This window comes from Haplochromis burtoni, unplaced genomic scaffold, assembly GCF_018398535.1.
Source record: "Haplochromis burtoni strain Fernald_Lab_line unplaced genomic scaffold, NCSU_Asbu1 Contig_219, whole genome shotgun sequence".
Lineage (NCBI taxonomy): Eukaryota > Metazoa > Chordata > Actinopteri > Cichliformes > Cichlidae > Haplochromis > Haplochromis burtoni.
In genome coordinates, this window is record NW_024582580.1 from 336782 (window position 1) to 362877 (window position 26096).

Genomic DNA, 26096 nt, shown 5'->3' on the forward strand with positions numbered 1-26096 from the left:
GGTTTCCTGTGTCTGCCAGCATAGTAAATCTAAAAACAGCAATCACATCAAAACATTGCTGCTATCCAAGTAGAGCTCGACTGAGGCTGATAATACCTCTATACTGATGTACTGCTATATCAGTACCTGCATTTATAATAGCCAATAAATGAACATTTAAAAAGTAAAGGAGAGACGGGAGAAACACCCTTCAGCTAAGTTGTCAGTGTTGGTGTTGCATAGTTTGTCCACCAGAGGACACTGTGCAGCAACAGCCACAAACACAACAACCAACCAACTAGAGTTTCAACAAGTAATTGTTGGTAAGGGCTAATAACTACATACGTAAAACAAATGTTAGGAAAATCTGTTTATCTTTCATTTGCCTGAAAGTTTTCAGTTTTGAATCAGCAAATATGGGTAAAAATCCTACATCATTGGGTTTCTATGGTGGAGTCCTGGAACTTTGTAGGACATAGGATTGATTGGTATTGTCTCATGTTATTGTAGGTAAAGAACAGTTGTGTTTACTATTTTTATTTGATGGGTTCACTGCTATGACTTATTGGGATTCTGAAATGGAACATCATTATTTTATTCCAGTTTACTGATGATTTTCCTGCTGTAAAAAATGGCCGTGGAAAAAGGACGGAGAAGGGAATGTGGTTTAATCAATGAAGCTAATTAAGAACAGTTCCTGAAACTCTAAATGAGCATCTGTGCTGTCATGTAGGCTTTAACTTAAAGTCAGAGGGTTTCTCATGTGGCAACACGAGTGTAGTATATACTGTATTATTTTGGAAATACACCTCTCATGGGAAGGTAATTCAAGAGCTGTATTTGTTTGAGGTATCTGCATGGTGAGCAGATGCCAGCTCTGACTTATTATGATGAACAGCGCAGTGAGGCTGTAGTGGACAGAAATCATGGTAATGTATGTCAGGTGTGCTTGTTTTGCTTAAAATTTATACTCTGGATTTCACCGTGGCTGCAAGATATCTAAAATTTAATGTGTTGTCGCCATTATTCATCCTCCGACTATCCACTAAATTAAGCAGGAAAAGCTCTTCCTGAGTTATACATGCATGAAGTGCTTGTTATACCCAGGAGACACAAATCCCAGCAAACTCGAGACGCCAAAACTTCTACAAGTTTCTGCTGGGTTTAAATGAGGCAACGCCGCCTCTTGGAGCTCATCCGTAAACCGTGATTGCAGGAATTTGAAGTTAACCGAGGAGTCGGCTTCAGTTATCTGAGTTTAGAGCTGAACAGAGACAGTTCTTAGAGATTACGGTCAGTGAAAACTTTTGTATATTTGTGAGTTAAAAAAACAAAAAAACAAAACCTTTGGGTTTTATTTGGCCAAGCAAGCACATGTTTGAGCTTGAGTGGGACTTACTGTATTTACTACAGCTGTGGGGGTGAAATGATTTCAACAGTTTGTATTTTGAAAGATTTCTTATTTTAAAGTCAAGCTTCAGGAATAGCAGGGAAGTGCATGCCTCTGTTGCATGAAACACACAGTACCCTCAAACATTTGGATGCAATTAGATCTGAAATATAAAGAATTTCACCCTTGAAATGACAACTCTTCACTCCAGTTACCACCAGAGTGAAGAGAAAAACTTCATGCATGTTGCATTTACATTGTTTTCTTTCTCCAGTTTCCTGATCGCTTCTCATACACTGCGCCCTCAAAAATGTGCTTAAAAATGTTTATAGCTGCACTGAAAAAGAATCTGTACCTCTGACATAAACAGATATTTCCGCTACTTACCACTTCAGCAAATGGACGTCAAACCAAAGCGCCTGCACATGCATCCGCAGCAGAGAACTGGAAGACCTGCAGGAAAGAAATGTTGATAGCTGCTTAATCAAAGCAACACTGGTGAGAAATGTAAACTACATAATGACACATGGCACCCATTTGATCACAAAGTATGATTAATCTAGAGGAATCTGTAACACTCCTGCACCGTGGTTTGACATTTTCAGAGAAATAATCATTACAGCTATTTGTTTTTCCTTGTGTGATTTCATGGAGCGTTAAAAGAAGGTTAGACTTTGGGCCAGCGGGAGGTAATTAAAGTCCAAATTGAAAGAAGGGAAGCCTCCTGCCGACAGCTAAGTAAAACCGAACCAAGAAGATGTTGAGCGACGCTCAGTTAAACCATTTTAACCGCAATAATCCCTCCTTAATGTCGCCTTTTTGGACCTTTCTTGTGCAATGTGTAAGCTGTCCGCGTGCTGGAGAAAGTCATCACAGACGAAACAGACGATTGTTTGTGTTTGCAGAATTAAGGGAAAACCCCGGAATATTCCTGTCAACATTAGTGTTTTGGGGGATAATAGTGTTAGTGCATGTAAGACATCTGTTGCTGCTAACGGCACTGACAAGATCTACAATAAACATGCCAAAGTTTTACAACCCCCCTCCCATGTCCAGCTGCAGCGTGTTGGTGAATTCAGACAGTTTTAGAGGAAGATAGAGGCACGGAGGATGCAGCGATGACTCTGGAGAACCCAAAACAGCCTGAACAACTGCAGCGCGCAGGTGTTTCTCCTCTTCCTGAGCAACCCTGAACTCTCCAAAGACAAATTAGCACAATCCCTTTTTGGCTGTATAACAGTATGCTTACTCTAAGACACTGGGCGTTAATATTTTTAATTAAATTACTTGATTTATATAGGATTTGTTTTGGGGGGTGGGTACTTTAGATCATGGATAAATCATTTTCTCATAGAGATCGATGTATATGAGTCATAGAAATGCAGTTGTACATCCTTCTTCATTCATAATTTATGTTCATTTTGCCTTCCACATCCATAAATATTTAAGTGCTTAAAACATAAATAATCATTAATAATTCATTACATTCATATGGCGGATCACTGAAAAACACTTGTCACACTTTGTGTTTCAGAAAAGACCTTAGTCTGTGATTAGTTTATGTTGCATATGGCATAAATGATCACAGTGAGGGGCAGAATATCGTAACCAGATCCACTTGGGCCGCTGCAGGATTGAGCTGATTCCACTGCACTAGTGGGGAAACGGTGGCTTGATTTGGCAACGTCTGTCTCTAAACAGATCTTGGATTGCACTGCCTCTGCTGTTGATGATAATGACGGCCATTCTGCGGGCAGGCTGGCGTGAGTTTATGGAACTGGGGATGTTCTGTTTTCTGCTTGTGATGTCCTCCGGTGTGAGTCTCTGCAAGCAGTGAACACTCGGCTGTTAGCCTACCTCACTTTGTCAGCCAGGTTCTATTGAAGTGTTTCGTTCGTGTTGAAGGAATGTCGCTGCAGAGATGCTACTGAGAGCTGGGCGAGCTTCAGCAATGAACATTAACGGTGCCGATAGCATGCTGAGATATGTCAGGCATCGGCAGTAAAGCTGACAGTGTTTTCTCAGCCTCCGCATTCTTCCTTTATGCTCTCTGTGCTACTTGCTGTGGTGCTCTTATTTATTTGTTTATTTAGTGTTCCATTTAGTCATTGGTTCTCATCTGGATAAGGATACGCTCCACACCTTGCAATCTGTAAACTATAGGCTCTCTCACAGTTTACACACTAAACAGGCAGGGGAGAGGTGTTTTAAGTTAAAATGCTTTTGATTTGAGTCAGATATTAAAAGGCCTGTGCGTGCAGGGATGTTTATTTTTCAATGCTGGGTGTGTGAGTGTTTGTAGTGTGCATGAGTGTTTGTAGGGGCTTTGGGGTGGGGTGATCACTGGGAGTGGTGGGATTTGATGGAACAGTGGAGGATTAAAGGGAGGGGAGGAAGAAAAAAGGAAAGGTGTAGGTCTGGAAGGCCAGAGGAAGCAATGAGCTTACGGCACACTTCAGCTCCAAGATGTTAATGTTCTTTTTTTAGGGTCATAATTACACTGATGAATCCCAATTTTAAACTACAGTTTGTTTGTCTTGTATACAGGAAGTTGCTGCTAGATATTTAGTCTGCAGATTTAATCTGCTAATAAAGTAATGACTGTTATTTTTTACACGAATAAGCTTTTTAAATGAATTTATTGTCAGATTTAAATAATAAAAAGGTTTGTTATTCATATATTATTATTGTTAAATATTTACAGAGGCAAGGTGGCCTCTTATTTATTTATTTATTTATTGCCATAGAGGCTTCACCTCAAAGTTTCACTGAACTTGAGGCATCCTTCTCGTTTCACAGCCCCACCTTGTGGAATATAGAAGAAGGACAGCTTAAAAAACAGTATATGATGTGATTTTATATCTAAATGTAAAAAAAACCCGGGAGGTCCAACTGCTTTAAGGACATGCTGCATTTACACCTGTTATCAAAAAGTATAGGGATGATATATATATTTCATTTTCTTAAACAACTTCTAGTCCTTCTGCTGTTTCCCAGAATTTTAATGCTTTGAAAAGAAATCCTGTTCTGAATATGGAAATCTGAACATCTAAACTTCATGTAGTGAGGAGGAGTCAGATGTAGTTACAATTTAGGAGGAAAAAGAGACAAAATTGAATGCGGCTCATGCATAATGAAACAATTCCTCGACATCTGTGATGCTTTCTGCTGTCGGTACTGCTGTCTGAGCACTGCAGTACACAAACAAGTGTTTGTCACCAGACAAACGTTCCCTGGGTATCAGTGCGGAGAAAAAACACAAGCCATTTGTCTAGTGTCTAGACTTACAATAAAAAACCATGCTAGATCATTAGGTTGGGTTTGTGCATTTGGCTAAAATTCCACACCATTTTGCATCTCATTCATTCTGGCCAATATTTTTCCTTTATTTATACAACATTTCCATCCCGGAGGAGGATGCTGCTCGTAAATGTCTCATACTTGAAATAGGAATGCTGAAGTGATTTTTATTTTCCCTGGCCTCCTAGGAATGGCTTAATTCCTTGTAAGGAAATAAATGACACAAATAAAGAATCATCGGCGCCTCTTTATGGGAGATCATATAAATATTACTCTGGTTTTGATGGCTGTTTTTATGTGGCACCTGCTGTTCACTTAATCTGCTCAGAAGGAAGGATATAATACGACTATGATAGATACTCACCTCTCTTCGCTGACATTAAAATACTACTCCCCCTTCTCCTGCATCACAATCTTTTATCAGCTTCTACCTCAGAACTTAATCCTCTCTGACAAGATTGTCCTTCAAGCATTGCCAAAACTTCTCGGATCAGCTAGAAGTACATGACTCATTTACAGATCTGCCTTTTGTAAACACGGTTCAGCTCACGGGTGATAACAGGTCTTAAGACACAGCGTCCCTTTTAGTGCCATGTGAGTTACAACACCAGCGCCGACTCCATGAAGAAGAGCAGCGAGTGTTGTGTTAGCAATTGTAATTTGTCCTCTGTAAGGAATTCTTAAAGGGAACTTTTTCAGCGGTGATATAAGAGTTCATTCCTGAGCTTTTACTTTCCTAAACAATGCATAATAGGTGCGGTATCACTTTGCAATAGCTTCCACCTGGTCTGAAGTAATGTGTTTCTACAGCGCGCCATTTGCATTTGTTGGGCGAAAAGCATCAGTCTGAGTGTTCATTTGATCCTGAAACGGTGCAAACTGAGGGCAACATTTTTATTTTTACAGTGATGAGAAAAAACTATATTTTTCCCCTGATTTCCTATTTGTTTGCATATTTGTCACATTTGCATGTCTCAGATCATTAATATTAGACAAAGATAAATTGAGCAAATGCAAAATCTGGTTTTTAAGTGATTATTTCATTTATTTGGGAAGAAAAAAAAAACTATCCAAACCTACTTAGTGATAAAGTAATTGCCCTGTAAAACTAATAGCAGGTTATGCCCTTTGGCACCTTTGGCAACAAGAACTAAAAATGCAATTTGTGATGACTGGCAATAAGTCTTTCACATCACTGTGGAGGAATTTTGGCCTACTCTTCTTTACAGGATGTCTTTAATTCAGCCAGATTGGAGGGCTTTCAGGTATGACGGGTCTGTTTGAGGTCGTTCCAAAGCCTCGCAATTGGATTTTAAGTCTGGACTTTGAGTAGGCAACTTCAAAACAAACTCCTTGTTGTTTTGAGACTTGAGAAGACAATCTCTTTCAAGGTTTTCTGGTAAAGAGCAGAAAGGATGGTTCCGTCAATTAAGTCGTCTCAGCCAAGAAGCAGAAAAGCAGCCCCAGACTGTGTTTGTCTGTTGATATAATGTTCATTTATGAAATGCTGTTAGTTTTATACCCGATGTAACGAGACAGAAAACTTCCAAAAACTTCAACTTTTGACTTGTCAGAATATTTTTCCAAAAGTCTTTGGGATTATCAGATGTTTTTTAGTAAATGTGAGACGAACCTTTGTTCTTTTTTGGCTTAAAACATTTGTGTCCATGTTTTTTTTTTATTTTTTATTGTTGAATCATCAACACTGGTCATAACTGAGACGAGTGAGGTCTTCTTTAAATGAAGCTCTGGGTTCTTTTGTGACCTCCTGGATGAGTTGTGGATAATGGCTCTCAATGTGGTTTCAAAACCTTGGAAATTAGAACTTTGCTTCTCATCTGTTCTTTAGTTTCTTTAGAACGCAGCATTCTGAAATCTTTTAGCCTACTTCCCTTTGCCACACAGGTTTTACTCTAACTGATTTCTTGATTCAACAGGTCTGGCAGTAATCAGGCCTGGGTGTGGCTAGTAAAACTGAGCTGAGCTTTCCAAAAACTTTAGTTAATCACAGTTAATGTATGATTTAACAAGAGGAGGCAAATACTTTTCCACACAAGACGGGGTATTAATAAATAAAATCATCAACTGCATTTTGTGTGTATTCATGTTATCGCTGTCTAATATTAACATTTGTTTGTTGCAAATTTGCCACACAAATTTCATCCATTCATTCATTCTAACGGTTTGTTCAAATCACGGTTGCGGTGCAGGGTGGAGCCCATCTCAGCATGTTACCGGTGACAATATTTCCTTGCAAAAGGTTCCTTAAAAAAAATGATGAATTATCCTTCAAATGAAACCATATTAAAACACTCTGTGTGACCACACCACAGATGAAACTGAGAAGGAATAATTCAGTTAGAACAGATGAAGAGTCAGGAAATCTATGGTGACGTTTAAGAGAAGTAAGAAGAGGGTTTAAGCTCCTTGCATAGTAATTTTCATTCCCTATGAGCGTGGAAAGCACTAATGTGTATTTAATTCTTATATATTTCATGTATTAAGGCAAGAAAGGGGAGCAGAAAGACACCAAGTTAGCAATTCTTTTGAATTTATCAGTTCTACTCATCATCCCATCATCATAAAATATGTGAGCGAAGTGAGAGTGGATGGATAAAATAAAAACCTATAAGGCTGGACAAAATGACGACAACCTTACCAATGTTAACCACAGTCTGAACAGACAAATTCTTGATGGGAGTATATTTCCTGAAAAGCCTCGAGTCAAATGCTGACTCCCAAAATTGGCACCGTATGTCTACAGGTAGCCGCGTATTTCTGTAGCTGCAGTGACACAACAATCTGGATCGATGTGGTAGACTGAACATTTGCAAAACAGACCAATTTCACTTCAAGTATCATCTGCTGTAATATATCAAAAATATTTACCTTAAAGTGTTGCCTAGTAGTATCCACAATACATGGCGATTATGGAAACACTGTGATTATTATTACCTCTTTATGACACCAGTGCCTAAAGCAAACAATAAAAGATGTGATTCAGAGCACCAGTTATGTTCGAACACGCTTTTTTTTTGGGAGCTAGCTGAAAACCTACCACTTGTCAATATTAAGTCCACTTTTTCCAGGGGATTACTGTTTGTTTATTTAATACTTTTTTTTTTTTTTCAAGGAAAGCTATCTACAAACCCCATAAATCAACACAGGCTTGCAGAGAAGAGGATTTTTCTCATCATCCTATGATGGGAAAAAATAAATCTTAATTTAATGCCAGTCTAACAGCATTACAAAGCATTACAAAATACATTTAAACCCAGTGCTTTGGATCCACATGCTCAAGTTTCATTATTCATTATATGTGAAGATAAATGAAGAACTGGAGCTCAATTTTTTTTTACTGCAAAGCAGAATTCATGACTATATTTGGGAGACATCCCCAAGATAACACATGGAAACTAGGATGAGATGCCTAATGAAAAGTCTAGCTAGAGCTCCAGTGTGACTACAAAAGATAAGAGGACAGACTCAGCAGTGGAAACCACGTTAGCACATTTATGTTTCACCTATGTTTTAGTATGCTCTAAATTTCTTCTTGAATGTCTGTGGCTTGCCAACTCTAGTAGAAAACTGTGGTCTTATATTTCTTCAGCCTTAAAAAGTTCTTGTGATCCATTTGATCAGCTGGAAAATAAATGTGGTCCAAATCTGTGCAGGACCAGCAAGTTTTCTATGAAGAACAGATGCAGGGCTAAAACAAACTATTCACAAGGTATGCATTTAAGGAAATATTTTATTTCTGCAAAAACAGACAACAGGAAATAAGATTTTCTGTCTTTCTTTAGAATTGCCTTGAAAAAACTGTTCTAACCTTGTCGTAATTATGCTAGTAATAAATTTATGCTTCACATTGTTTCATTAGTTCCTCCATTTTTTCATGTATCAGTTTGATGGTGTTATGGTAAGTTTAAACCTTGGCATAGATACCAATCGCCAAGAAGTTCTGGGAGAAAAACCCTTTTAGTCACAGTAGCTGAGTGTTAGTGGAAAACCCTGATAAGTACAGTCCCAATTTTAAGCTCGATTTAAGTCGAGACCATGTCCCAATCTCTCTATTCTGACCTAACAAGCTGAATCACAACCTGACTACCTGCTTTGTTTGTATAACTAACTTTAAAACGCATTGCGGTTATAACTTAGTCATTACATAGTTTGACCTCACTACTGACAAAAGCCAGGTGAAAAAACTATTCAAGTGTGTCTCCATTTAAATCACCTTTGGTGGCTTTCTTCTGATTTTAGAACTGGGGGTATGCATGTTGTGCAATTCATTTTCCTCTCTGATGCTTATCTCACCTCCTTCCCCACTACTTTAAAGTACTTTGAGAAAATGTTAAGAAGATTTCTATTGTTTGCGGCCCAATCTTTCAGGTGAAAACCAAATGGTTTATGTGTGAAGTTTAATGTTTGGGAATTCAATGAGGCGAAGATCCTTTGTGCTGACGACGACCCTGCTTTTAAAGACATGTTCACAAAGTCAACAATCTTTCAAACAAACACCATCACAATAAAGATGCGTGCCCTTGGTTGTTACCAGTATTTAGATTTTTAAAAGAAAAGCATGAAGATGAATCACATTTGATGAGAATTAAAGAGAATCTGCAGCGCACGTCAAGGCCTCAAGTAAAACTCCAAAAAGTTAGTAGTGCTTGACTTGTTACACTAGCCCAGCATCTAAGTTCGGAGTGTTTAGCTTTGACTTTCACCACACAACTGCAATCATTTACCGGAGACGCTGCAGAAAAATGCTTTCCCGCCGAGTCACCACAGAAAGGCAGATAAGGCTAAGAATTTGCGAGCAGTGGCAGTTATGTTTCTAGTTTGGATGTATACGATTAGGCTGGGCTGTTATGATAGGTACATGCATCAAATATTCATGACCTTGTGCCTGATGAATACTGTATATAAACAAGATTTAGTCTGATTCCTGCTCAGTGCAGTCAGCGCAGCATTCATCAACCTGCAGGCCAGATCCAGCACATGAATACAAAACAGATAGGCTGTTCTCATTCCACGTATTCAATTATGTCCAAGGGTAAAATTTGTTCCCTCTTTAGAGAGTTATTCATTATTGTACTGTTGCTTACAGGTACTACTTATCACTAGAGACAATGTCTAAGTATTACATATACTATACTGATACCCCTCTTGCTAGTGCAGAAAACCCAGTTTCAGAGGGAACAATAGCGGTCAGTCCAAAATGGTTTATTTTGTAAAGGGGGCAGCTGGAGATGAGAAAACATGGTGCGCTACTAAATGATGATATATTCAAATGTACATGACATTCAAAGGGTATTACAGTTGTCACTCAAATTTTCCACACATGAATTCTTTCATTCAAAACCTTTTTTCCAAATGTAAATGGATAAAAAAAAAAAAAAAAATCTTCAACATAAAAATATGAATCAACACGATAAACCCCTGGGATGCTGGAAAAGGAGAAAAGTAACAGTTACATGCAGAATGTAGATGGGTGAGTTCATGTTTTTTCTAATTTTGGAAAAAAGTAAAAACCAGACGCTGAATGACTAACACATCGTAGAAATCTAGACGAAACATTGTGGTGAACTGCCCTTTTGTCCCCAAATCATTAACTCACATTAGCGGAAACTGCACTGTTTCAGTCTTTTATTCGCTATAATATAGGTCAATAGGAAATATAAGAAACTGCTATTAATGACAACTCGAGTGGTCTTGGCTAGCCATTACAAACAGCACATATGTGTTGAGATGCCTCATGAAAATGACAGCCCAAAATAAATTACATTTGCCAAAACTTAACGCACAGACTGGTCAGGATGAGGGGGGCAAGAGGAAGGCTGGACTTGATGTAAGAGGAAAAAAAAGAAAAGAAAAAACAACAAACGACTGGATGACGAGTCAAATACGATGTGAATGAAGCTCCTCTGGATGTGTGGTGTCCAGAGGTACGGCTGTAGAGTGAGTATAAAGGTCCCAAAGTAGAAACTGCAGTCTTAACATGTGCCATACTTTAAAATGTAGAGGAAAACACCCTTACACTCATCAATATGATGAGCAGAGAAGTCCCAAACCAAAGCTTTGAAGTCTTTATTTTTGCTATCGGGGAGAGGAAGAAAAAAAAAAATACTCGAGAACAAAAATTAAACACAAAAACAGGAGAGGGCGGGAAGAAACGACTCCAGATATTACGCTGAACGCAGAGAAGATGAACTGCACGAGTTGGGTGAGACACTCCGGCACAGGGGGTTATTTCCTGGAGCTAGACTTCTAATATCCAAAAGTACTGGTCTGGAGGACCCACGTTGGTCATGGGGTGTCCATGGAGATGCCTGCAGCAAAATGCTTCTACAGCGGCATCTCAGCAGGCTTTCCAAGAGTGACGCTATGTGCTTCCAGCTGCCTGGCTCTCTCCTCCCTCTGAATTACCTGCAGGAGCAGAGTCGCAACATGTCAGCAAAGGTATTTTAGTTGAATCACTGAAAAACAAACAAGAGCTGCTGCAGTAAAAACTAGAAAATCAAAATAAGAAATAAAAATCACTGACTTGTAGCAGGAGTAGAGGCTGAAGCGGAGGCAGAGGCATTGTCCTCCTCGTCGCTGTCATCCTCGTTGGACTGCGGTACCTCGGCATCGGGGATGGTTGTTGCCGGGGTCTCGGACTCCTGTTCCACCCTGCTCTTCAGGGCCAGGATACGGTGATGTAACGCTGCAGCCAGCTGACCTACGTCTTTAGAGCTACCCTAAATATGCAAAAGTGTAAACAAAATTCAGCCACATGGACATGACACATGCACATTGCATTGGTACACTGTAACGCTCCATTTGCAGGATTTTCCAAATTATCAGTAGGATGACTTCATCTTGTTGAGAACGCAGCAGACAGAGTCCTTACAGATTTCAACATATTACCCAGCTACTGAAGTCACTTCACTGGCTCCCAGTTCAACACAGAATTACCTGTACAAGTACTTCTACAAACTTATAAAGCTCTCAGTAGTTTGCCCTCCCAGTTCATCTCTGACTTTCTCAGTATCTATAACCTAATTAGATCTTTTAACTATTCTCAGAATTAGATCCAAGTGTGCTGAGGGTGCTTCAGTTACTGTGGAAACTGAACCTTGGAACAAGCTGCCTGCTGACTTGAGGTCATTTACAACTGTTTACACTTTACAAAACAAGCTTAAAGCCTCTTTTTTTAAACTTTCCTGTAAAGTTAGTTTTTTATTGCTTTGACTTAAGTAAGCCTACATTTGTTTTTATGTTTTTCATGTTTGGGTTATGCACACTGAGTTTACATTTAATGAAATGTGTTATATGAATTATAAAATTGCCACTTCGATACGCAGATGTTTCAGATTAAATGCTTTCCAAAAGCCACAGAACGGCTGGAATGTTAAACATCTGGGGGAGGAAGTAATGCATTTTATTAAGAACAGTTTTTAACTACCTCAAAATAATATGTTTGAAAGCAGTATTCTTGTACCAACTGTAGGCATTGAATGTTTTAATATCACAGGACAATACTGAGCTGATCAAATTAATAACATGGAAATGTATTCACCCTTTACTAAAGAGGAAAAATACACAAAAACAGAATGAGACAGATGATAAAGACGCATTAACAGTGGAAGGGACAGCGTGAAACCGAGGCAGAATATGTTTCACCACTTCAATGCTTGTACAAATTTTTATTTTTTTTACAATTTTCTGTGTTTTTCTTACTTTTGATGTATACACAGGGAGGGGAAAAACACTTAAAAGCTAACACCCTTTGGAAAAATGAAATGTTCAAATGTTAAACGTTTAGTAACACATACCGATATTAGGAAGACCTTGACACCCTGGTCCTCCGTGTCCATGGCAGTGATTCGTACACTCTTCTCGCTGGCCTTGTCCACTTGCATCTGGGGCCAAAGTTTAGTGTTGAGGATCAACCGGAGGCTGCCCTGGGTCCTCATTACTGCAACACACGACAGCAGTGACATACAGATGCAAATATGCACGTGTTTACCATTTCAGCCCACTGACTGTAAAATCTCTTCACTAAACAGGCACAACTAGTATTTGCAGTAAATACACAGCTATAGTCCTAGAAACTGCTCTGTTCTGTCACTGAGAATGTGATTTGTACCAGGATTCCAGTTTAGTCAAATATTAACCAGGATACAGTGAAAGGAAACTTCTGAAACTGTTGAATATTCATTAAAAACAAAACTTCAGAGTGCTTGTCCACTTAGATTTTGATTTGTCTGAATGAAACCACCATATATAAACATTACCACAATACTACTGCGGTGGCCAGTCAACAGAGCCATGTAGTAGGAACAGACTCCCTCTTGTGTTCACTGTTAGGTTTTGTCATAACACGTGTAATCAAAACAAAATGTATGTTTTGGTTTACTGAGATAGTAGTCGCCCCTACCTGTCCCGGTAGAATAACAGTAAAAACAATCAGATGCTTTCGTCCGCTAAAGCTATTTGGGTGACTGAATTGTAAAAACAAACCATGCACATTCACAACAGGAAGGGGTTTTTTTTTCCTCTCTCCAGCGGCTTTTTGAAGGTGCTTTTACCTAGACGGGACTGTAGCGTGCCGTCGTCTGTCGATGCCATGTCATTGAGCCTCAGCAAACCCCGACCTCTCTCTATCCACGACTGAGCAGTCTTCTCAAAAACATACAACTTGCACTGCATCTGAAGTAAAAGAGGAGGGGGAAAAAAGAAGATTATAAAACATTCTCACCATGTTATTCGCTGCATGTCTTCAAGTGAAATACCCCGCCTTGTCTTTCACCTGTAAAACATTGCTTTCTGATTCCTCTCCAGTTTTCACATCGACTTTCTCTAAGATGCACTTCTTGGCTGTGGCTTTGGTGTATGCTGCTGCAGACTCCTCCAAAGACTCTGACACGTTGTTCACTGGTGAAATAAAACACAAACATATAACTGATCCTTTAGCAACACAGAAACAGTGCTACTGCAGGGTAATCAAGGAGCTTGTCTTCCATCCCCGAACAGAGAAGCTTGATAATGTTCTCTGCATCATTTCCAGAGCAGAGGCACTTGAGCTCTGCGCCCACATTTATGATTGCCTGGGCACTGAGTAGCATTGAAATGGTAAATTATTTTTCAAAGTCACCGAACAAAGTAAAATATTCTCTCACTCAGTATTCCCCTTTTGTATGTTAAGACACGAACCCTGGACACTTTAAAACCTTGCTTCCATGACATAAATCAAGCTTTTTTCTTTTTAGGTGGACTTTAAGTTTAAGACAATATAAAACGAATATACAGTCACAAGCCCACAGGTCTTGTTTTTGTCTTGAGTGGAGTAAAGTTTTGTGCTTACACCTACTAGTAATCAATCCAAATAGCAACCATTTTTGTAAATAATAGGAAGGATGGGTTTTTTACCTTTTTCTGGGGTGGCTTCCTGCGATGAGGGCTCTGAAGCAGGGGCAGCTGACACGTCTTTATTTTCCTCATTTGAAGAGTCACCCTTTGGTGGACTCTGAAAACACAACAGAGTTAATCATTGCAGCTCGTTCAATTGTAGTCATTAGGAATTCTGCAGTATTGCAGAAGGTAAACAGACTATTGAATTCACCCTATTAACTCACCAGAACTCGTTCAGACATATTCTGCCCGAAAACAAATTTTGCTCCACTGTCTGCACTGTTTGTGGCATTTTTTGAACTGAAAAGGCAGAAATGCAAGTGTGCATCAACGCGTTGATCAAAGTTAATACTGAATTTTGCAGAAATACTATTTTTTTTAAAAATGTAGAAGTAGAACACATTTTTAATTACCTTGTGGTAGAGATGTACTGCAAGAAATAATTTGTGCCCTCTGATTGAGAGTCCAGTGGCACGCCGTCCTTTGAATTGTCTTCTTTATTGTTTTCCTCCAACTAGAGAGAGAGAGAGAGAGCGAGAGAGAGCGAGCGAGCGAGCGAGCGCGAGAGCAAGAGCGAGAGAGAGCGAGAGACACACAGGAAGGAAATCTTACGACAGAAAGTAGATTAAGAAATCTCTACAGACAATCCTTAACCAACCCAATATGATGTAATCCAAGCATCATGTTGGTCCAAGCAATAAGTAAGCACTTGTTTCATGTCCACTTTAAAGTTTCACAATAAATATTTCCACTTACTCTTAAAAAAAAAAAAAAAAAAAAAGTGCCATCTTGTGTGAAGAATGTGATGTCATTAGGTGGGTTGGTTATTAGCATATAACTTGTGACAGCTCAAAAGCAGCCTATGGCTCACTTTTATGGTGCCCCTGACTGCAGCAATGAGTTTTATGTTAAAAACAAAAACTAGAATATCTTGTCCACTCTGTCTCATAGGCAGAAAGTGGTTTCTTCACTGTTGGCTAGCTGCACTGAAACGGGAATTACCAAAACTAGCCATAATGCTCAGGTTTGTAGATGACTTTGTAAAATAGGTCTGTGTGAGGGAGAGCCTGTTTGAGTCAGATGTTCACTGAACCATCTAGCTGGAGTCAAGCACCTTCCTCACTATTTGATTTGATCTCATGAGGTCGGTGTACAGACCGAGCGACCAATCAGCCGACAGAGTGCATACCCAGAAAATAGGATCAGTAGGTTTAACCCCCAGTTATTTCGAAGTTAAATCTTTCTTTTCACAAGCACAGCGAAACTACAAGATAACTGGTTACTACATGCATTGCAAACATAACGTTTCTTATCAAAGCAAGATTAGGAATCCTGATAACCATCAGCATCTTTGCAGATGGGACTCTTCACGTCTCACCCCCCTTCACTTATTTTAATTTACTTCATATTAGAAGTGAGTAAAAGTTATCAGCGAGATAATGTGCTTACCTAAACAATTTTCCACAGCAGTTTCCCAACAGAATTTCAAAACCAAAACAAACAAAGAAGGGTTCCAAGAACTACGGCATCTCTTCCTTGGAAGCTCCTGTGTGCCCCCCCCCCTTTGGGTCATCGCCCACATTAATCTATTCCCCTCTGAACATCCTGATGATGGTAGGCTTCTTGATTGCACTTTGGTAAGAAACTTAGTTGCATTTGCACTGTGTCACCAGTTAGACTAACATTACCGTATGTTAGCTATTAGCAGCAACCAACCAACCAACCAACCAACCAACCAACCAACGACGTCACATTATGTACTAAACAGGATGGTGCTACACATGCTATAGAAAACTTTATTTTTTAAATCCAATTTCACCAAACACACACACTATTGCTTGACACAAAAATTCTTGCTTCGAATTCACCTGCTCACAGCCAGCAGAAGGAAAACTCACCTTTGCTCTGTCTTTGATATTCTGACCAAACACAAATGATATTGCTACATTTGACTCTTTCTTCTCTTTTCTTTCTCCATCCTTGTTACCACTCGAGCCATCTTCCTCATTTTCATGTTTCTGAAACAGGAAGAAACAGAGCAGCAGGGTCAACTAATATAACTAGTGTTCACTGAGCCTTTATCAGATTTGAAGGATCTTTTACCAACAAGAACTTCCCCTGCATGCAGCAAGTTTCATTAATATCTTCCACAAACCACACTGACTGCAACTTGCACCGTAACTGTGTTTGCAGTTGACTGTGCGTTGCATAAAAACAAACGGGACCCAGTCTCACTTAGAAAAAAGTGACATTGCACTTTTAGCAGTCTGGGTCATTATCAAGTATGTAGCCAAAATACTAGAAAAGTGGCATACAGCAGCAAGACGTGCCTAATTTTCCTAATGCAAATCCATTTACCTAGCAAGCCTATTAGTGGCACAGCAATTTAGTTAATATTTCTGGATGAAACTGATTGCAGATCATTTAGTTACTAGTTAATTCATGCAATATAGTGTGAAGTTCCCATCATAAAGAATCAAGAATAAGAATCAGCAAGCTGCCCGAGTCTCTGGTCTCACTGCAAATCCAGCTGCATAGCTTTAGACAGTGGCTAGTAATGACACTCTGAAGAGCTAGTGAAGGGCCAGCTGCAGACAACAACAGTGGATTTAGGGTCTATGCACAGGATAAAAACGTACAATTTCCTTTATTCATCCTTACAAAGAATCAACAGTTGTAATATCCAGTATTGTGGGAAACTGAATACAACTATGGTAACCCTGCTGAAGCACATATATGTGCGGCCAAATGACTCCAAGGTGGTCTCGTTCATTTTCATGCTGTTTGAAGAAATGTGTCCAAGCAACATCTGTGCTTCATTATCAGAATTTCTAACATACTTGTGACTTAAGAAATAATGAAGCCAAAATGTTTGCTTTACTTGTACAAATGATACGCATGTGAATGAGTCATCACTTTGAAGTCATTTGGACTTTATTGGGTGCTGAAACCGAAGCCTAATCATAATTAATTTATTAAAAACAGTCACAGCACAAATTTTTATTTGGCCTAAACAAATGACTGAAACTGGCTGGACTGCTGTTCTGAACACTACGAGGAGCAAACTCACGCAACCTGTGTGGTTTCTCTTTGTTAGTCAAATTATGTTTGCCTTTTTCAGCTGTGGCTGAAAGATTCATTAAAGAAACAAACAAACAAAAAAACCCTGTAACGATGGAGACCTGAGGTAATGACAGAAAAGCAAGTGTTGCAATGTAGTAACATGTTTGTAGTAACAGTTTACACATGTATGTTTTAATAAATATGTTTATATTATTTAATCAAATGTAAACAAAAAACATTAAAAAAACAAACAAACATGAATTTTCTATGCTGGAGCTTTTCATTCTATGACTTGTGTCTATTAACACAGTAAAAAGACAAATATGTCAACAGGACAAATAAAACACACAAGCAAAAACTGTAATACAAAAACTCAACAAAAACTGCAGGAAATGCAGTCATGTTTGATTTTTGTTGCCTAATTATAAATTGTTTAGGTTTCGCTTCTTCTCACCGGTGTCTTAGTCAGCGTGGCTGAGTGCTCTGTGTTGTTCAGGAAGAGGGACTGGGTCACAGGTGCACCATCTGAGGACTTTTTCACACCATTGGTTCCACAACTGGAATCTACAGACAGAAAAAAAAGGGAAAATTATTCCAACTTTTCACCTATCCTGATAGCATTTGAAGCGACACACCTCATGAGCAAAGCAGCTTGCACAGTGAGAACAACGACTGCAATTATATCTTAAATTACATGTGATTAACTAATGAGTATAAGACTCTGAGCTTTACTCACTGGACTCTAAATGTGATTTAGAGGGCGGTGCCTGGAGAACTGCAGGGCGGAGGACACTGCGTTGCTGCTCCTTGGGTTTCTGACTAGGGACACCTGCAACCGAGGCAGTTTTTCCTCATGCTTTGTACACACAGTTATATCTTTTACATGTACATGTTGATGTGTGGGCTGCTCAGAAAGAATTTTTTGGATTCACTAAAAATAATCTGCAAATATTCAAAGCTTTGCCTGGGAGTAGAGTACAAGTAAGGGGTAGGTCAATATGACATTAGTAGTCATTTGGGATCCCTTCATTTGAGGGGGGGGGGGCATATTTGCACAATCTGATGTTATTCCAGACCATAACCTGCATTCAAATGCTTGACTTTTTGTGACAGCTTTCAAACATAGTTGTAACTTGTATAATCATATCAATTGTTCATGAGGACTGTACCAATGTCAGTGCTGATAATTAAGATTAAATGTCCTCATCAGATAAAGCCTGAATAATAAATGATAATGCATAATGAACAGGATCGGTCTGAGTAAACATCTGCCAAGGATGAAAGTTCCCTCCACCCTGTGCATGAACTGAGTGTCTGGATCAACAATGAGTTTACATCTAGATGGGTTTTTTTGAGCCTCATGATGATATCTGATGATATCTGCCAATTTTTCTTATTTCAGTAACAAATCTAAAGTAATTGTGAAGATATGATGCAATTTTGCTCCATCTAAAACAGTAGAAACCTTTTCCAAATATTTTGTATGTGTGGACCAAGTAACACCTAATGCAAAAACATTTCATGCAAATCCAGCAATAGCTTTTGTATTATACTGCAAATAAACAGAAAAACTGAACCAACTACAAAAGCTACTTGCCAGATTTTTGTGGTCAGGTATATAACAAAACCATAGTATAAATAGTAAAAATAACACAAAAACATGTTAAACATCTACCTGAACTTGGTGCTTGTCCATGTATGAGAGTCGGTGGTTTTAAACGGAACCCCACGGGCTTCTCCTCTGGTGTAACATAAAAAGAAGCAAAAGTTAAAAAAAAAACATATTTGGGTATTGCACAACAACCTAATGTGAGCATGCTCTTCTGTCTTTGCAAATTTTGTAACCACAGAGCCAGTTACCACAGCAACCCTTGTACGGCCTTAAGAGTTGTGTTGGAATCTCAGTAATATGGCGGGCTCTAGGGCCTTTGATCTATTTCTACCTCCGTCTCTTCATCTCAGTGGCTTTATTGGGATACCATCAAGTAATCAGCACTAGAACAGAAACCCAAAAGCACATGCGAAAAGCCACATCCTGTTTGTCCTCAGCGTTTAGGAGACCCTTCCAGTGTGCATAAATGTGTGAAGCTTAGATTGCACAGATGTTAAAGAAAAACATTTTCAATCTAATTATAAGAAGTATTTGCATAATTAAATATAAATGAACGTGAATATCTTTCAACATTTTTACTAACCAGCAACTCTCAGGACATGCATGCAAACAATGAAGAAAAAAACCACACAAGCAATAAAAGCACTATAAACATTTTAAATGCAACTAAAATAACCAAACTTCCAGCACATAGTGTAGTTCTGCGTCCCTATTAACAACATTTTTTGGGTCTGTTCATCATTATTTTTACTTTCAAATACACACATTATGTAACATGCTTCAGGCAGTTATTAACTACAGCCTGTTTGTTTGCTCAAGTGGAAGTCCTCTCCGTAAATCTGTTGACTAGTGATTTAAACCTCTACGTCACTTTTCAATTGAGCTCAAGCCACTAAAGCAAAAAAGAAAAAAAAAGAAGATTGGGTCACTTTTATCTTTGACAAGAGATGGGATTAAAAAAAAAAAATCCATAAAAATCATACTTCCTTATTCTCCCTTAAAGTGCTTCTGCAATAATAATAATTTCATATCTCTATTAACTAGTCAGTATTTTTCATAATGATATTTTCCCCCATTTTGACTCGTCTTACCAGTGTAATATGACCTTGATGAAAGTGATTCAACAAATTAAAGTATGAACGGCTACTCGGCAAATGACTGATTAAGCTGAGCTTCACAAATTCAACAAAATCATTTAACATCTAAAGTGATACAACAAATTTACTGGTCAGACGTCCTATAAATATTATGCTTTGGCAGGAAAACCAGACACAGACGAGTGCTGCTGAGTTCAAATCAAAGTTACCACAAGATAATTATTTACAAGCTTTGTGTTAGAGATATGCTACTGATAAACAATGTTGTTAATCCAGCTTCACCCCAACTTCCTCTCCTTACAGTTACTGTTTAATTTCTTATTTAACAAATATGCATATGTTTTTGTTCCCATTAGCCTAATTTATGCCAACTAACATAACTACTTTTTTGGCCTTGTAGATTTCCTGTGCAAATGAACAACAGATATATAAACTGCAAATGACTAAATTTATTGTTTGGGGGGGGGGGGGATTTACATGGCTTTTTAACTTAACAAAAGGGCATAAACAACATAAAAAAATGACAAATTTTAGTTTGACACAAACACACCTCTAACCCTGGCAAGGAGCTTGCACAAGCAAGGTCATGAAGCGGAAACCTTTAAAGTTTAAAGCCCAACTTACCCTAACCTACCAGCTGCAGCTTATTTAGAATTTCAGGTTATATTTTATACATTTGCAAAGAAAGAAATACTTCAATTACAAAGAAGGATCTAATGTGGGAACAGCTATTATATCCAAGTCATACTGTATTCATAGAAAGACACCATAGACACCTAAGACGGCGCTAAATAAACTAGCTTTTAATACCCAATAAGCTAGTCCTCTGTAGCAGTGGCACTTGGAAAATTGCTGTCAGCTATCACCACATGACACTAGGAAATCATAATAACAAACCCTATGTATTTACTAATGTTAACCTTAACTCTGCCTTTTTTAAATTCAAGCATCACACATTTGTTTTCCAGTTGAATCTGGCAGTTCAGAGCTATATTATATGGAGGCAGGATCACAAGCGACTCAAGGCCATATTGTTCTTATAACTTAAAAGAAAAACAAATTTTCTGTATTACTGAAGGTTTTGAGAGGGCGGCAAATTACAAAATATAGAAGAAGACTTCTCCCTGCTTGGTATACTGAACGGTCTTTGTGCAACACATGACACAAACTGACAGATCTTTGGAGCAGTGAGAGCCAAGTGAGAAATGAGCAAGGAGAAGTGAAATCTCAAACCAGACTAAATACAAAGACTTAAATTTAAACCAAACAAAAACAAGATGCAGAAATCTTTTGAATAATTCAAAAAGTTGTAAAGTAAATACCAATACTACATTTATAAAAATTTGCTTTCAGTTTATGTTTATGGAGTAAAGACTCTGAAAAGACGGCAGTCAAAACTGAATGGACAAAATCAGAGTAAAATAGCTAAATAAGAGTCAACTAGAACTAAGAGTCAACTTGGTGAGAGTTAAGAGTTTGTGACACTTTTAGAATTACCAAAATGATCTGTGACTTAAAATCTTTAAGTGAGCAAAAGCTACTATTTACCAGTTTTAGTGAGCGTCTTGTGCCAACTGCCTTAAATTGTTGAAGCGTTTGATTTTTAATACTGAGATTTTTTTTTTTTTTTACCACAGGGGCCCTTTAAGCTGTGAAAGGAAAACTAATAGTGGTCTAGATTGCTCACCTGGCTCGGAGTCAGAGTTCCCAGTCGGAGACTGGCAGAAACTTGAGGGCATGAATACATTGTTCTTAGGAACTGCAAAGTAACAGACAGACACTGCACTCAGCATACAAATCACTGTGTACACCACAGGCAAGAAGCAACATAAAGTAAACGCTCTGCTTTGCTTAGTCATCACGTGCCCTTACCAGAATGTGGGGGTGGGAATGATGAGGTCCTTTCCCTTTTCACAGGGGGAGTATAGCTTCCCTCATCTTTATCTGAATCTGAATGAAGTGAAATGATAATGACTGTATGTCAGTTTAAACAGAAAGATAACATGGACAAACAAAGTGGCCAATTTGGATATTTCATTTACCTTCTCCATCCTCTGCACTTGAGCCCTCAGCAGATCTCTGCAAGGAAGTGCAAAATGTTTGGGGGGGGGGGTTATTTATACCAAAGGAGCACCATTACTCATAAATCCTAGGTAGCTTTCTTAAATGCATGAAAATTTGACTTAATTAAATTAGAAACAAACTAGCAAGAAAGATGTGCGCTGATTTTGCAGGAAATGCTGCTAACAGTGACAAATTTGAATCCAACAACTTTTCTAGGATGTGTGCTTTTCAGAAACTCAGCTTGACTAAATGTTGGCATAAATAACATCTGCAAACTCAAAAAGGCAATTTTAGCCCTTATAGATAAAGAAAAGCAAAACAAAACAGAAACTTACCTTCTGTGGTTTATCTTTATGGAAAACAAACACAGGGGGCGCTATGGCAGGCTTGTCTGTTAAGAAAAGATGTAGGCTAGTCATCTAAACACTAACTTAAGGTGTGCAGCAGTAAGTGTATTTGGACATCTTCTATTTTATAGACTGTACAGCTGATTAAAAATAAAAAGTCTAACTTTTCAAAAATTGCTGTGGTCAAGATTCCAGTTAGTTAAACAACTGTTCACAACTAATTTAAATGTAAGAAACTTAAAAAGATGACCTGCAAAAATGCAGCTTAACAACAATCTGATTTCTATCTGTGTCAACCAGCCAGGCGAAATCATGCCATCAAACCGAGTACACTTAACTTAACCATACAATCCTATTAGAAGTTCCTGGAACAATTAAATCACATTAAGTTTACCTAAAGTGAACAATCCACAATAAACTAAATAACGTGATCAAATGTGAGATATGCAAATACACGTATTGCAGAATGGGCAAACTAGACAGAGACTGTGTAATTTTAAATAAATAAATAACTAAATGAGAAATTATGACGCTTTCCACCGGTATTTTCTTGCCTCCATAATCTATGATCATAACATAACAAGAATAACTAAAGCCAGGCTAGGCGATAACATGATGTCAGCTCAAGCCACTTAACGACTCTATGTTCACACTGTACCCTGGTGTAAGATGTGTAATCCTATAACGTTAGCAGACAAAGGTTTTCCTCTGTCTGGGTCAGGCCTGCACACTGAACAGGTGTAGCATCGCTGTAGCTGCGCAAAACATGCATGCATGCGATATCAGCCAAAAGCCGGCAGCACATAGCTACGATTGTTTCCTGAAGCGACAATCACCGCTTCGACACACGCTCCGCATGGTTTAAGCTGATCATTTTTGTGTGAAACTAAAGAAAATGTTGTGTGACCTACATTTTACCCCCACCTTTGTATCTGCTGTCTGTCTCACAATCAGCTAACTTGTCCAATGAATATAAGATTTCCGGCATGAAACACTTCTATTCACATCTGAAATGCAAGTAGCCCCAATGCGTCCCTTGCTTATGTTAACCAGTTAGCATATATACCCATCTGACCCTTTTCAGTAAATAGTCGGCGCCACTGGTTGTTCCTTAAAGCCGAGGGAGGTTTAGCTCGATGGCTAGTTAGCCTGCTAATGCGCTCCAACCAGCATGAGTCATGTCGCCTGACAAACAATGTCACTACAGTCCTCACTTCATTCTCCCATATTAGAAGCCCAACATGATGACAATCTGATTTTGATGGAATAAGAAAACGCGCAAACAAGCAGAGGCTAAACCGAAGCATTGTCTGACTGGCTGACATTTTTCCTCTACGCGCCTAAATGAACGTCAAGCAAACCTAAAACGTAAAGCTAACAACATGAAATAAACACGGACACTGTTTCCAATCACTGTTGTTCTTACATATTAGCTTCGTTACAAGCTGTGCTTTTCAAATGTGGCTTAGCCAAGTTTGGTGTTTATAATCACCTTAGATCGTTTAGCTCACCACAAATGGCAACAAATACACACACACCGACTATAAATAGCCGGGTGCTAGCGTTAGGAGGTAAACCGGCTAACTGACAGGCAGAACTGGAGGGCGTTCCAAGACATTCCAGGTATTACCCCAAGCCCAGCGTTAGCATTGTTAGCCTGTTTGCTAACGCTGTAACCTTATAAACGCCGCGACGTTATTAATCCACCTGAAGTCGCCATTTACGTGTGCCACAGTTGCTTGATTTCAGCTATCAAATATGCAAACCGCGAACAGACACGCTTTACATGGCCACAGTAGCTGTATTGTTTTTCTCATTCTGCCACTTACTCACCTTCGTTTGCCAAGTCCGCCATTTTACTTCGACGCTCACACACCCACAACCCACCGCGCAGATAACACCAGTCAAGGCAGCAATGTGCTCAGAGACACCCGTTTGCTAATGCAGCCAGCGACCCCTGCCCTCGCCAAGACTCTTTTTGTAAACCAAAACTCTAGTATATGTCCATGCTTATCGATATGTTTATGTGCTTATTTATAATTCAGCTGGCCCAAAGGAAGAGCGTGAAGTTTGCCTGGGTCGCCTAACCCACTATTACAGCTTTCCCAGGCCCCTGTGTACCAACACAGACTTTAAAGGTATTATTAACTACGATAAAGCTGCACAAACACCAGATGATGACATGAATGGCTCAGGTTTCTTAACCTAGAAAACAGTGGTTTGGCGGAAAAACAAAAATACAGCCTCCGAGCACGTCTCAAAGGCATCGCCACAGCCTGTGTTAAGTGGTGATTTAATCAGATTCCCGGTAAAGGTAAACAACCAATGCGTCGTTCATATTTCCTGTTTCTAAATGATGTGTGTCCCGTAATCACTGTGCTTACATTTATACACATGGTTTATGCAAGGTCACCTCATAGTAAAAAGCCCTGTTAGTAGGAATCTATTGCCCTTTTTTTTTCTCCTGGGGTTTACGCATTGGTGTTGTTTGTAAAGGCCACATTTACAGTGCCAAACGTGACAACACCACTGACTTTACTGCAGTGCCAATTGGCTTTGATAGACACAGGCACGCAAAAACTGTATTCTTTAAGATAGCATAAGTACAAGATCAGACTCTGTTATTGGTCCTACAGCAATGAAATTTCAAGTGCTAGAGCAGTACAGAGATAACGCCATAAACGTCACGCCTAAGTAAAAGAAAATCGTGAGTAGTAAAGAATAACTCAAATGAGCAATACCAAGATGACAAACAAATAGATCAATAGCATTTAAGCAATCTCTGTGCTGATGTAGCACTTGGAATTTACTAGGCCTGTAACCAAAACACTGTGTGATCATGACTCACATTATTTACATGAAGTGCATTATTATAGGAGTGATTAGGTCATGATTAAATCCTTTCCTAAGGATGAATTTGAATTCTGCCCATTTTCTCTGTTCTTGTTTTCTAGACGTGTGGACTTTTTCAGCTGTCAGGAGATTTTCACAGCTATGTGTTTTGCACAGAAATGTGCAATAACGTTGAATGTCCTTTTCCAGTGTCCTGTCAGTGCAGTTCCACTTTGCTTCCACTAGAGGGCGAACTGTTACTGCAACTGAGCAAATCTGTTACAGGTAAGCAGTGTTTACATTTTTTAGTGATGGCTTCGGGACAAGCTTTGAAACTACAGGCAACTTTACAACACCAACTACAAAATTCTACAACACCAACTACAAAAGCAGTTCATATTGTTTTCTAAAAAACAATAAATAAATATATAAAATATATATTTTCTCCTACGGATGAGGTAAACACAAACCATAAACTGCACAAGTGCATGAAGTACCAACTCTGCAGTGACAGTATAAATAAAATTATTGACTCGTGGGGGTTTGCTGTTTGCATTTTGTACTTTTTGCAAATTCTTTGTACAAAGCAATTTTGGCGTGCATATAGTAAGCAAGCATTCACGCAGATATCCAAATGTGTAAACTACATATGTTTATTCTGGATACAGTATCATGAAAAATATGGGCGGAAGGTATTTCCTTTGTTTCCTGAAGGAGTTTCAAAACAATAAAACCACAGCGGTTGAAAACAAAAAGATTTGTGCTATACATAAAAAGAAAGAACGAAAGCAAGTTCTGAGCTTATTTGTGCATCTTGTTTGCCTTGGCCGGCTTGATAAAACCTAAAGCCCCACCTGGATTTATCAAGTATAATTATGGGGGTTGTCAATATTCTCTGTTAAGCCGGGTTTCCTGCTTCAAGTTGTATGCGTGGTCACATATAATGGGGCATTTCACAGGTCGTGACTCCTCTACACTAAATGATCCCTACGAGTGACGCCTAATCCAATCAGAGA

At 38.8% G+C, this 26096-nt stretch overlaps 1 protein-coding gene across 3 annotated transcripts; it reads right to left on the reverse strand.

Annotated features, from left to right (window-relative positions):
* Positions 1-10298: 10298 nt before the first annotated feature.
* Positions 10299-24196, reverse strand: ranbp3b (RAN binding protein 3b). Of its 3 annotated transcripts, none has more exons than XM_005936681.3 (17): positions 24082-24195; positions 22237-22292; positions 21880-21916; positions 21710-21787; positions 21525-21596; positions 18804-18869; positions 17865-17957; positions 17583-17692; positions 15964-16083; positions 14479-14579; positions 14290-14365; positions 14084-14180; positions 13464-13588; positions 13243-13363; positions 12487-12629; positions 11214-11409; positions 10299-11095 (listed from the first exon to the last, which is right to left on the reverse strand). In XM_005936681.3, the coding sequence occupies exons 1-17, from the start codon at positions 24101-24103 to the stop codon at positions 11052-11054; spliced, it is 1557 nt and encodes a 518-aa protein (XP_005936743.1). In that variant the 5' UTR covers positions 24104-24195; the 3' UTR covers positions 10299-11051. The 3 variants fall into 3 exon arrangements, with proteins under 3 accessions (XP_005936743.1, XP_005936744.1, XP_005936745.1); XM_005936682.3 differs by having other exon boundaries at positions 22237-22250; positions 24082-24160; XM_005936683.3 differs by lacking the exon at positions 17865-17957 and having other exon boundaries at positions 24082-24196.
* Positions 24197-26096: the final 1900 nt, after the last annotated feature.

Bases quoted from the DNA above. Each gene is read 5' to 3' on its own strand.
- ranbp3b (XM_005936681.3), bottom strand. From the start codon at position 24,103: ATGGCGGACTTGGCAAACGAAG. The intron at 14,181-14,289 runs GTGAGTTAATAG...TTGTGTTTTCAG, and splicing joins ATATGTCTGAACGAGTTCTG to AGTCCACCAAAGGGTGACTC. The intron at 13,364-13,463 runs GTGAAAGACAAG...CTTTTACTTCAG, and splicing joins CAGAAAGCAATGTTTTACAG to ATGCAGTGCAAGTTGTATGT.